We start from the raw sequence: 13,051 nt of genomic DNA, 5'->3' as shown, positions 1-13,051 counted from the left end.
GTGGAGAAAAAGAGGAGAAAAAGTGGAGAAAAAGTGGAGAAAAAAATGGAGAAAAAGTGGAGAAAAAGTGGAGAAAAAGTGGAGAAAAAAGTGGAGAAAAAATGGAGAAAAAGTGGAGAAAAAGTGGAGAAAAAGAGGAGAAAAAGTGGAGAAAAAAAATGGAGAAAAAGTGGAGAAAAAGTGGAGAAAAAGTGGAAAAAAAGTGGAAAAAAGTGGAGAAAAAAATGGAGAAAAAGTGGAGAAAAAGTGGAGAAAAAATGGAGAAAAAGTGGAGAAAATGTGGAGAAAAAGTGGAGAAAAAAATGGAGAAAAAGTGGAGAAAAAGTGGAGAAAAAGTGGAGAAAAAATGGAGAAAAAGTGGAGAAAAAGTGGAGAAAAAGAGGAGAAAAAGTGGAGAAAAAGTGGAGAAAAAAATGGAGAAAAAGTGGAGAAAAAGTGGAGAAAAGGTGGAGAAAAAAATGGAGAAAAAGTGGAGAAAAAGAGGAGAAAAAGTGGAGAAAAAGTGGAGAAAAAAATGGAGAAAAAATGGAGAAAAAGTGGAGAAAAAGTGGAGAAAAAGTTGGGAAAAAATGGAGAAAAAGTGGAGAAAAAGTGGAGAAAAAGAGGAGAAAAAGTGGAGAAAAAGTGGAGAAAAAAATGGAGAAAAAGTGGAGAAAAGGTGGAGAAAAAAATGGAGAAAAAGTGGAGAAAAAGAGGAGAAAAAGTGGAGAAAAAGTGGAGAAAAAAATGGAGAAAAAGTGGAGAAAAAGTGGAGAAAAAGCGGAGAAAAAGTGGAGAAAAAGTGGAGAAAAAAGTGGAGAAAAAATGGAGAAAAAGTGGAGAAAAAGTGGAGAAAAAGTGGAGAAAAAAATGGAGAAAAAGTGGAGAAAAAGTGGAGAAAAAGAAGAGAAAAAGTGGAGAAAAAGTGGAGAAAAAAATGGAGAAAAAGTGGAGAAAAAATGGAGAAAAAGTGGAGAAAAAGTGGAGAAAAAGAGGAGAAAAAGTGGAGAAAAAGTGGAAAAAAATGGAGAAAAAGTGGAGAAAAAGTGGAGAAAAAGTGGAAAAAAAGTGGAAAAAAATGGAGAAAAAATGGAGAAAAAGTGGAGAAAAAGTGGAGAAAAAGAGGAGAAAAAGTGGAGAAAAAGTGAAGAAAAAAATGGAGAAAAAGTGGAGACAAAGTGGAAAAAAAGTGGAAAAAATGGAGAAAAAGTGGAGAAAAAGAGGAGAATAAAATGGAGAAAAAGTGGAGAAAAAGTGGAGAAAAAAATGGAGAAAAAGTGGAGAAAAAGTGGAGAAAAAGAGGAGAAAAAGTGGAGAAAAAGTGGAGAAAAAAATAAAGAGAAAGTGGAGAAAAAGTGGAGAAAAAAGTGGAGAAAAAATGGAGAAAAAGTGGAGAAAAAGTGGAGAAAAAGAGGAGAAAAAGTGGAGAAAAAGTGGAAAAAAATGGAGAAAAAGTGGAGAAAAAGTGGAGAAAAAGTGGAGAAAAAGTGGAAAAAAAGTGGAAAAAAATGGAGAAAAAATGGAGAAAAAGTGGAGAAAAAGTGGAGAAAAAGAGGAGAAAAAGTGGAGAAAAAGTGGAGAAAAAATGGAGAAAAAGTGGAGAAAAAGTGGAGACAAAGTGGAAAAAAAGTGGAAAAAAATGGAGAAAAAGTGGAGAATAAGTGGAGAAAAAGTGGAGAATAAGTGGAGAATACGTGGACAAAAAGTGGAGAAAAAAGTGGAGAAAAAATGGAGAAAAAAATGGAGAAAAAGTGGAGAAAAAGTGGAAAAAAAGTGGAGACAAAAATTTAGAAAAAGTGGAGAAAAAGTGGAGAAAAAGTGGAGAAAAAAATGGAGAAAAAGTGGAGAAAAAGTGGAAAAAAAGTGGAAAAAAATGGAGAAAAAGTGGAGAATAAGTGGAGAAAAAGTGGAGAATAAGTGGAGAATACGTGGACAAAAAGTGGAGAAAAAAGTGGAGAAAAAATGGAGAAAAAGTGGAGAAAAAGTGGAGAAAAAGAGGAGAAAAAGTGGAGAAAAAGTGGAGAAAAAAATGGAGAAAAAGTGGAGAAAAAGTGGAAAAAAAGTGGAGACAAAAATGGAGAAAAAGTGGAGAAAAAGTGGAGAAAAAGTGGAGAAAAAAAATGGAGAAAAAGTGGAGAAAAAGTGGAGAAAAAGTGGAGAAAAAGAGGAGAAAAAGTGGAGAAAAAGTGGAGAAAAAAGTGGAGAAAAAGTGGAAAAAAAGTGGAAAAAAATGGAGAAAAAGTGGAGAAAAAGTGGAGAAAAAGAGGAGAAAAAGTGGAGAAAAAGTGGAGAAAAAAGTGGAGAAAAAATGGAGAAAAAGTGGAGAAAAAGTGGTGAAAAAGAGGAGAAAAAGTGGAGAAAAAAATGGAGAAAAAGTGGAGAAAAAGTGGAAAAAAAGTGGAAAAAAATGGAGAAAAAGTGGAGAATAAGTGGAGAAAAAGTGGAGAATAAGTGGAGAATACGTGGACAAAAAGTGGAGAAAAAAGTGGAGAAAAAATGGAGAAAAAGTGGAGAAAAAGTGGAGAAAAAGAAGAGAAAAAGTGGAGAAAAAGTGGAGAAAAAAATGGAGAAAAAGTGGAGAAAAAGTGGAGAAAAAGTGGAGAAAAAGTGGAAAAAAAGTAAAAAAAATGGAGAAAAAAATGGAGAAAAAGTGGAGAAAAAGTGGAGAAAAAGTGGAGAAAAAAATGGAGAAAAAGTGGAGAAAAAGTGTAGAAAAAGAGAAGAAAAAGTGGAGAAAAAGTGGAGAAAAAGTGGAGAAAAAGTGGAGAAAAAAGTGGAGAAAAAATGGAGAAAAAGTGGAGAAAAAGTGGAAAAAAATGGAGAAAAAGTGGAGAAAAAGTGGAGAAAAAGTGGAAAAAAAGTGGAAAAAAATGGAGAAAAAGTGGAGAATAAAGTGGAGAAAAAGAGGAGAATAAGTGGAGAATAAGTGGAGAAAAAGTGGAGAAAAAAGTGGAGAAAAAATGGAGAGAAAGTGGAGAAAAAGTGGAGAAAAAGTGGAGAAAAAAATGGAGAAAAAGTGGAGAAAAAAATGGAGAAAAAGTGGAGCACCCTTTGGTACCTTTCATGTGGCACTAAGGGGTGCTTAGTTTTGTATTTAGCCAAAAAAATGAAAAAAAAAATGACGTAGGGTTCCCCCTAGTTTTGTAGCCAGCTAGGGTAAAGCAGACGGCTGCAGCCTGCAGACCACAGCTGGCAACCTCACCTTGGATGGTAATCCAAAACTGAGGGCACCCCACGCTGTTATTTTAAATTAAATAAATAATTAAAAAAAAAAACACGTAGGGGTCCCCCAAAATTGGATCACCAGCCAAGGTAAAGCAGACAGCTGGGCCTGATATTCTCAGACTAGGGAGGTCCATGGTTATTGGACTCTCTCCAGCCTAAAAATAGCAGGCCGCAGCCGCCCCAGAAGTGGCGCATCCATTAGATGCGCCAATCCTGGTGCTTCGCCCCAGCTCATCCCGCGCCCTGGTGCGGTGGCAAACGGGGTAATATATGGGGTTAATACCAGATGTGTAATGTCACCTGGCATCAAGCCCTGGGGTTGGTGAGGTCAGGCGTCTATCAGATACCCGACATCACCAACCCAGTCAGTAATAAAAAAAAATAGACGACAACCACATTTTTATTTGAAAAAACACTCCCCAAAACATTCCCTCTTTAACCAATTTATTAGAATGAAAAACAAATCCAGGTCTGCTGTAATCCAAGGGGTTGCCATGACGATCCACACTGTCCCAGTCAATGAAGAGCAGGATGTTCCCCATTGGCTGGGAGAGCAATGCAGTGACCTGAGCTAACATCAATGGGTCAGCCCAGGTCACTGCAGGGCATGACAAGTGCTGCTATCAGCGAGGTACATTACCTGCGCTGATCTCCAGCACACTGACAGCCCCTGTCACTGAGGTCAATGACCGGCGCCTTCACATCAAGTATCGCGAGAGGTCCGTGACGTCACCGCTAGTCAGTCTCGGGTCGGAAGCGAGAGGTGATGTGACAAGCGGCGGCCATGGAGGACAATGACAGCGCTGAGGTCGGGATGGCGGGACTTCATCACCGCAGGTAAGCCGAGCGGGACCATGTGTGTGTGTGTGTGTGTGTGTGTGTGTGTGTGTGTGTGTGTGTGTATGTATGTGTACATGCCGCGGGCAGGAGGGGGTGGAGCGAGCTGAGCGGGAAAGTGTGGGCTTCCTGCACGTAACTAAGATAAACATCGGGTTACTAACCAAAGCGTTTTGCTTGGATACCCGATGTTTATCTTGGTTACCAGCTTCTGGCAGGCTGCCAGCAATGGCTCCTGCACACTCTAGCTGTAAAAAGCCCTGCTTTTTGCTGCTAGAACCGTTCTCGAACGTATCTAGAACTATCGAGCTTTTGCAAAAAACTCGAGTTCTAGTTCGATCTCGAACAGCCCCCAAAATCACTCGAGCTTAGAACTGGAGAACCTCGAACCACCATAATTCTCATGACAATACATGTACATCATATGTCATTAAGGAGTTGAAAGGATTATTGGGATATCACATATACCTAAGCATTGGGATATCACATAGTATCATAGTATCATAGTATCATAGTTTTTAAGGTTGAAGGGAGACTCTAAGTCCATCTAGTTCAACCCGTAGCCTAACATATACTTAAGCAAGAAGAAATCTATATTTCAAAAATATGCAAATTTGGTATTTCCAAGTTCAAAAAGTCTGATCTATCAAAATATAAGATTAATTAACCTAATTATAAATACTACAATAACAAGAATAATCAAAATGCTAGAAATGTGGCTTTTACGTCACCGCAACACCGCAAAAAATGCAATAAGAGGCAAGCAAAACAGGATATACTCAAAATGGTGTGAACTCATGGTGAAAAAAACAAGTTTTCATACAGTTCCATTAACTTAACATTGAAAATGTTACGGTTCACAGAATATGGTTACACAAAGTAATTTTTTACAAATTTCTGATTTTTGTTTTTAAATTTTTAACAAAAAAGCCCTAAGCATGTTTGGTATCATCATAATCATACCAAGACTAATTCACACTGGCATATAGCCAGTGTGTAACATGGATAAACGCTTTTTGATGTTTTATCAGATAGCAGTCTCCCCAATGTTATACTATGGAACAGTGGCGATCAGCAATTTTATTTCTAATTCAGATTTGGCATGAGAAAAAAAAAATTGCCACATGCTATGATTGGCAAATTATTTCAGCACAAGCACAAAGTCTATGTGTCACGCTCCCCGGGTCCCGACGTCGTTTCTCACTCACCGCTCCTGTCCCCGGGTCTCCTGCCTCCAGCCACACGTCCTCCTCGGCACCGCTCCCTGCTCTGGCCTCCGGCACCCGGGCGTCACGCATGTGCATTAGGGCGCGCGCGCGGTCACTGACTTCCTCTTAAAGGCCCTGCACTCCCTAAACAGGATATTACATCAGTCAGGGTCAGGTATATTAGGAGCTCCCTGCCTGGAGGGCGTCGCCTGTTCGTCAAGTTCTGCAAGCTAGGAGTCCAGGTCCCCATGTGCCTTGCCTGTGCTAACTCTGTCTCTTTCGTAGAGTCTGCTCTGCCTCCGTAACCGGCTCCTGAATCTGGGTTTGCCTAGAGGTCCTCCGGTGTCCGTCAGCGGGGAATCCCACCACCGTTACATCTGCCTGTGCCTGTCTGTGATCCCCGGCTTCACCCGGCTGCCTCCCCGTCACATCCAGCTAACCCGGATCCCGTCTGAGCTTCCTAACCAGCACCCGTACTGGACTCCCTTAATTGTCTCCAAGAACTCTGTGGTTCTAAAGACTCCGTTCTACCCGTTCCCTGAGGGACGCTATCCCGGTCCGGCTAGTACTCCGGCTACCGTGTACCTAGGTCCTCTGGTGGGGCGACCGGACAGTCCCTGTATAGGGGTTAGCTCCAGGTTGCCTCACTGGGGGAGTCTGGTGCACGGCCCAGAGGATCCACCATCACCCGGACCTAACAGAGCGAACAGGCCATGGATCCCGCCGAAGCACTAGCATCCCAACTGGCCGGATTGCAGCAGGAGCTGGTACGTCAGCGAGAGACCCAATCCCGTATGTTGGCCTTCATGACGTCAGTGGACACCCGCCTGAACACACTGCAATCCACAGCCACGTCCCTGTCCACTTCCGCCACATCCACGGCTTCCGTAGGGACAACGTCTGCGACCTCGCAACTGAGACTAGCCTCTCCGCCTCGGTTTGCCGGGGACCCCAAGAACTGCCGTGGGTTCTTGAACCAGTGCTCGCTGCACTTCAAACTGCTCCCACATCTCTTCGCTTCCGACCAAGCTGAAGTTGCCTTCGTCATGTCTCATCTGGAGGGTGAAGCACTGGCATGGATGAACCCCTTGTGGGAGAGGGAAGATCCAGTAACCACCAACATCCAGGACTTCTTGCACACCTTCCGCACCGCATTCGATGAACCCGGACGTGCTTCTTCATCCGCCTCATCCCTCCTCAGGCTACGCCAAGGAACTTTGACAGTTGGTCAGTATGCCATCCGGTTCCGCACGCTGGCATCTGAGTTGGGGTGGAACAATGAAGCCTTGACTGCCGCCTTCTGGGAGGGGCTTACCGGTCGTATCAAGGACGAGCTGGCCGGTCGAGACGTCCCCTCCACCTTGGACTCCCTGATCGCCCTCGCAACCCGGATAGACCTCCGCTTCCAAGAAAGGTCTAAGGAAATGTAGTGCGAGCGGCGCCCTGTAAGGCACTCTGCTTCTCCACAGAAGCCTATCCTCTCCTCATCCGGGCTCTCTGGCTCCTCCATCCATGAGCCCATGGAGTCCATGCAAGTGGACCGGCTACGGTCCTCCGAGCAGCGTCGAGCGGAACGAGCCGCCAAGGGTCTCGGCTTCTATTGTGGAGATGGCGCACACCAGGTGCGTGTCTGCCCAGCGAAACCGGGAAACTCCAAAGCCTAGGGTTGGTAGGAGAGGCCACCCTAGGTACTGGGAAGCTCTCTGACGCAGTGACATGGACTGTACAGGTGACAACAGGAGAAACCCGCTTCACGGCAGAGGCATATCTCGACTCCGGGGCAGCGGGTAACTTCATCCACCAGGCCACAGTTGACAAGTACCAGTTACCTGTCACCCCGCTGCAGACACCGCTTGTGATAGCCTCTGTGGATGGGAAACCCCTCTCTGATTCCGTCCTGTTCGTCACTAAACCTGTGAAACTGCGTATCGGTGTGCTACACACCGAAGAAATCGCCTTCTATGTTCTACCACGCATGTCTCATCCGCTTCTGCTGGGTTTACCCTGGTTATGGGTACATGAACCTACGGTCAGCTGGCGTACTGGAGAAATCATCCGCTGGGGCCCGTCTTATCATGAGAACTGCCTCCAGTCAGTCCAGCCCGTCCGTCGTCCTCCGGCCCCGGACTCCTTACCTGGTCTTCCTCCAGCCTATTGGTCCTTCGCGGATGTGTTCGATAAAAAGGAGTCGGAGGTATTGCCTCCACATCAACCCTACGACTGTGCCATTGACCTGCCGGGAACCACACCCCCTCGGGGACGGATATACCCTTTGTCCCCTGCTGAGACCCGGGCCATGTCTGAATACATCACCGAGAACCTGGCACGGGGGTTCATTCGCAGGTCCTCATCCCCGGCTGGTGCGGGCTTCTTCTTCGTCAAGAAAAAAGAAGGCGACCTACGGCCCTGTATCGATTACCGGGGACTAAACCAGATCACAGTGAAAAACAAATACCCCCTGCCTCTCATCCCTGAACTCTTCGATCGGCTCCGGGGAGCCCGTATATTCACCAAATTGGATCTCCGTGGGGCTTACAACCTGGTTCGCATACGCTCCGGGGACGAGTGGAAGACCGCCTTCAACACCCGGGACGGGCACTATGAATATTGCGTGATGCCCTTCGGCCTTTGCAATGCTCCGGCAGTCTTCCAGGAGCTGGTGAACGATGTGTTCAGGGACCTCCTCTATGTCTGTGTAGTCGTATACCTGGACGACATCTTAATCTACTCCCCAGACCTACGTACCCACAGAGAGCACGTGCAAATCGTGCTACAGAGGCTGAGGAAGAATCGCTTATACGCCAAACACGAGAAGTGTGTGTTCGAACAATCATCTCTCCCCTTTTTGGGCTATGTAATATCGGACACCGGACTGCAGATGGATCCCGGGAAGGTCTCTGCTATCCTCGACTGGCCTCCTCCTTCGGGACTAAAAGCCATCCAACGTTTCCTCGGTTTTGCTAACTACTATCGCCAGTTCGTCCCTCACTTCTCGACCCTAACTGCTCCGCTCTCCGACCTGACCAAGAAGGGGGCCAATCCGAAGGCTTGGACACCCGAGGCCGAAGCCACCTTCTGCTCTCTGAAGCGGTCCTTTGCTTCTTCTCCCGTCCTTCACCGTCCTGAGTTGAACCGCCAATTCACCCTGGAGGTTGACGCCTCCTCCGCAGGGGCAGGAGCCGTACTTATGCAGAAATCCGCCACCGGGAAGTTGGTCACCTGCGGCTTCTTCTCCAAGGTCTTCTCAGCCCCAGAACGCAATTATACCATTGGTGATCGAGAGCTCCTGGCCGTTAAGATGGCGTTGGAGGAATGGCGATATCTCCTGGAGGGAGCGGTTTACCCGGTGATCATCTATACTGACCACAAAAACCTGGAGTATATACGCTCCGCTCAAAGGCTGAATCCGCGCCAAGCACGTTGGTCTCTCTTCTTCGCCAGGTTTGATTTTCAGCTACACTATCGGCCTGCGGACAAGAACGTACGGGCAGATGCCCTGTCTCGGTCCTTTGTTCCGGTAGACCAAGAGGAGGAGCCAAGCCAGCCCATCATCTGTCCTAGCAAGGTCATCCCGGTGGCTCCCGTCTCCCTGGCACAGATTCCTCCTGGGAAGACGTACGTCACGGAGACCGACCGACTCAAGGTCCTCCAATGGGGACACTCCTCGAAAATGGCCGGACACGCCGGCCAGAAGAAAACCTGGGGCGTCATCGCCCGTCACTATTGGTGGCCGTCTCTTCATACAGATGTCACCGCCTTCGTCTCTGCATGTTCCTCCTGTGCCCGGAACAAGACGCCTAAGCACCTGCCCTTTGGTCCTCTTCTCCCTCTGCCAACTCCTTCCATTCCATGGCAACACATAGCCATGGACTTTGTCACGGACTTGCCCTTGTCCTCCGGTCATACGGTCATCTGGGTCGTGGTGGACCGATTCTCGAAAATGGCTCATTTTGTTCCTATGGCCGGATTGCCCTCTGCTCAAGAGCTTGCGGACGCCTTCATACAGCACATCTTCCGGCTGCATGGCTTTCCTGCCCATATCGTGTCCGACAGAGGAACCCAATTCACCTCACGCTTCTGTGAACACCTGGGGGTGTCTCTGGACTTTTCCTCTGCCTACCACCCTCAGTCAAACGGACAAGTGGAACGAGTCAACCAGATCATGACCACCTTCCTTCGTCACTACGTCAATGTCCACCAGGACAACTGGTCCACGCTCCTTCCTTGGGCTGAATTCTCTCATAACCACCAGGTCAGCGAATCCACCTCCAGTTCTCCCTTCCATGTTGTCTATGGTCTTCTGCCTTCTGTGCCGTTACCAGTCTCTCCAGCTTCCGATGTACCTGCAGCAGATGCCCTGGCCAGAGACTTCTCCGCTATATGGGCCTCAGTCAAGACCTCCCTGGGACATGCTGCTGCACGAATGAAGAAACATGCGGACAAGAGACGTCTTGATCCTCCTTGCTTCTCTCCTGGGGACTTGGTCTGGCTTGCCTCCAAGTACGTCCGACTCAAGATTCCTTCGTACAAGCTGGGTCCGCAGTACATCGGTCCCTTCAAGGTCCTCAGGAAGATCAACGAGGTGTCCTACAAGTTGCAGCTACCGCCCTCCATGCGGATATCCAACTCCTTCCATGTGTCCTTGCTGAAACCTGTTGTCCTCGGTCCCTTCTCCTCTGATGCCTGTCCTCCTCCTACCATAGCCGATGATGACATCTATGCGGTAAGAGATATCGTGGCCATGAAGACCGTCAGGGGACGGCAGTACTTCCTGGTCGATTGGGCAGGTTATGGTCCCAAGGATAGATCCTGGGAACCCCGGGAGAATGTGGGTACTCCTCTGATTCGTGCCTTTCTGTCCCGGTTGCGGGGAGGGGGGCCTGGGGGGGGGTACTGTCACGCTCCCCGGGTCCCGACATCGTTTCTCACTCACCGCTCCTGTCCCCGGGTCTCCTGCCTCCAGCCACACGTCCTCCTCGGCACCGCTCCCTGCTCTGGCCTCCGGCACCCGGGCGTCACGCATGTGCATTAGGGCGCGCGCACGGTCACTGACTTCCTCTTAAAGGCCCTGCACTCCCTAAACAGGATATTACATCAGTCAGGGTCAGGTATATTAGGAGCTCCCTGCCTGGAGGGCGTCGCCTGTTCGTCAAGTTCTGCAAGCTAGGAGTCCAGGTCCCCATGTGCCTTGCCTGTGCTAACTCTGCCTCTTTCATAGAGTCTGCTCTGCCTCCGTAACCGGCTCCTGAATCCGGGTTTGCCTAGAGGTCCTCCGGTGTCCGTCAGCGGGGAATCCCACCACCGTTACATCTGCCTGTGCCTGTCTGTGATCCCCGGCTTCACCCGGCTGCCTCCACGTCACATCCAGCTAACCCAGATCCCATCTGAGCTTCCTAACCAGCACCCGTACCGGACTCCCTTAATTGTCTCCAAGAACTCTGTGGTTCTAAAGACTCCGTTCTACCCGTTCCCTTAGGGACGCTATCCCGGTCCCGCTAGTACTCCGGCTACCGTGTACCTAGGCCCTCTGGTGGAGTGACCGGACAGTCCCTGTATAGGGGTTAGCTCCAGGTTGCCTCACTGGAGGAGTCTGGTGCATGGCCCAGAGGATCCACCATCACCCGGACCTAACACTATGGTATATGTGAAACATCGGACTGCACTCACATGTAATCTGACTGCAGTCTGATATACACAGAGACAAGCGATGGAGAAGATGGAGAAATTAATCTCCTTTGCACCTGTGATCCAATTCTCACATGCCAGAGAATCGGATCACAGTGAATGACACTCGGATCACGCTCACAGTAGAGTTTGAGCCGGGTGTCATTAGCATATTGCATCCGATGCTCTTGTATCAGATGCTATACGCTAGTGTGAGCACACCCTAACCTTGAGGATCATATTGCCAAGTCATTTTTATTGTGCAATGAATGCTGTAAAAAAGAAACAATTATGACATTTTTTTGTTGCAGTGCTGACACTCTTGGAATTGCCTTTCTCGTTTTCTGGTACAACACATGATAAAATGCATGGTGTCTTTCAAAAGTGCAACTTGTCCTGCAAAAAGCAAGAATTCATTTGAATATTTTGATGGAAAAATTAAACAAATAGAACTCTTGAAAAAAGGGGAGGAAGAAACAAAAGCACAAAATTGATAAATCCCCATGTCGGGAAACAGTTAAAAAGTTTTAAAATTGCGATTTAACCACACCACAGAATTTATTTCATATATATATATATATATATATATATATATATATACAGTATAGACCAAACGTTTGGACACACCTTCTCATTCAAAGAGTTTGTTTGAATTGTAGATTCACATTGAAGGCATCAAAACTATGAATTAAAACATGTGGAATGAAATACTTAAAGTGTGAAACAACTGAACATATGTCATATTCTAGGTTCTTCAAAGTAGCCACCTTTTGCTTTCATTACTACTGTGCACACTCTTGGAATTCTCTTGATGAGCTTCAAGAGGTAGTCACCGGAAATGGTTTTCCAACAGTCTTTAAGGAGTTTCCAGAGATGCTAGGCACTTGTTGGCCCTTTTGCCTTCACTCTGCAGTCCAGCTCACCCCAAACCATCTCGATTGGGTTCAGGTCTGGTGACTGTGGAGGCCAGGTCATCTGGCGTAACACCCCATCACTCTCCTTCTTAGTCAAATAGCCCTTACACAGCCTGGAGGTGTGTTTGGGGTCATTGTCCTGTTGAAAAATAAATGATGGTCCAACTAAACGCAAACCGGAGGGAATAGCATGCCACTGCAAGATGCTGTGGTAGGCATGCTAATTCTGTATGCCTTCAATTTTGAACAAATCCCCAACAGTGTCACCAGCAAAGCACCCCCACACCATCACACCTCCTCCTCCATGCTTCACGGTGGGAACCAGCCATGTAGAGTCCATCCGTTCCCCTTTTCTACAAAGACACGGTGGTTGGATCCAAAGATTTCAAATTTGGACTCATCAGACCAAAGCACAGATTTCAACTGGTCTAATGTCCATTCCTTGTGTTCTTTAGCCCAAACAAGTCTCTTCTGCTTGTTGCCTGTCCTTAGCAGTGGTTTCCTAGCAGCTATTTTACCATGAAGGCCTGCTGCACAAAGTCTCCTCTTAACAGTTGTTCTAGAGATGAGAAGGTGTGTCCAAACTTTTGGTCTGTACTGTATATATATATATATATATATATATATATATATATATATGTTATTTAAAACCAGTTAAGTATGCAGTGAAAAGGTTAAGATACATACCCTCAGCAAAAGTTTCTGTAAGATTTTTCATAGGAAATTCCAAGAGGTCAGCTCCAAAGTTCATTTCAGATTCGTCTGAAAAATAATGCTCAAGACATTGTCTGGAATCAAAGCCATGTTCAGAATAGAACTTAGAGGGACTGGGATCCATTGTCTAATCTTGTATCACAGACGGGTGACTCCCTCTACACCGGTGCTCAAGGTCTTTATATAATCAGCAGGATTCAACTTACATGGAGTTCATGTGATCCTAAATTTCCATGCAGAATGTTTTTGACTCTTTAACAACCTATGACATATTTACATCATAGGTCCCTAAGGGAGGTATGGAGCTGGATCAGGAGTTGAACCTTCGTCATATCAGTTACAATTTTCAGTTTGCTGTGGCATCTCAAAAGTAGAGTCTGATCGGCCATGCAGTAGGGTTTTAAAAACAGATTGTAAGATGCTTTGATTTTCTACTTCTCAATGGAATAAGATTACTATTTAGTGTAAATATATGTTGTTACATGATAAATCAGGCTACCCTAAGTCCCT

General features: G+C 46.5%; 1 protein-coding gene across 1 annotated transcript in view; it reads right to left on the bottom strand.

Moving 5' to 3' along the window:
- Positions 1-12,685, bottom strand: part of LOC142256846 (indolethylamine N-methyltransferase-like) — a 78,040-nt gene extending 65,355 nt beyond the window's left edge. Inside the window, exon 1 of the mRNA XM_075328775.1 lies at positions 12,515-12,685. Within this exon, the coding sequence (XP_075184890.1) occupies positions 12,515-12,665 (151 nt within the window). The 5' untranslated portion in view covers positions 12,666-12,685. The remainder of the gene's footprint in view (positions 1-12,514) is intronic.
- Positions 12,686-13,051: the final 366 nt, after the last annotated feature.

The sequence above is a fragment of the Anomaloglossus baeobatrachus genome, chromosome 11 (assembly GCF_048569485.1).
Source record: "Anomaloglossus baeobatrachus isolate aAnoBae1 chromosome 11, aAnoBae1.hap1, whole genome shotgun sequence".
Lineage (NCBI taxonomy): Eukaryota > Metazoa > Chordata > Amphibia > Anura > Aromobatidae > Anomaloglossus > Anomaloglossus baeobatrachus.
This window is presented reverse-complemented; position numbering and strand designations above follow the sequence as displayed.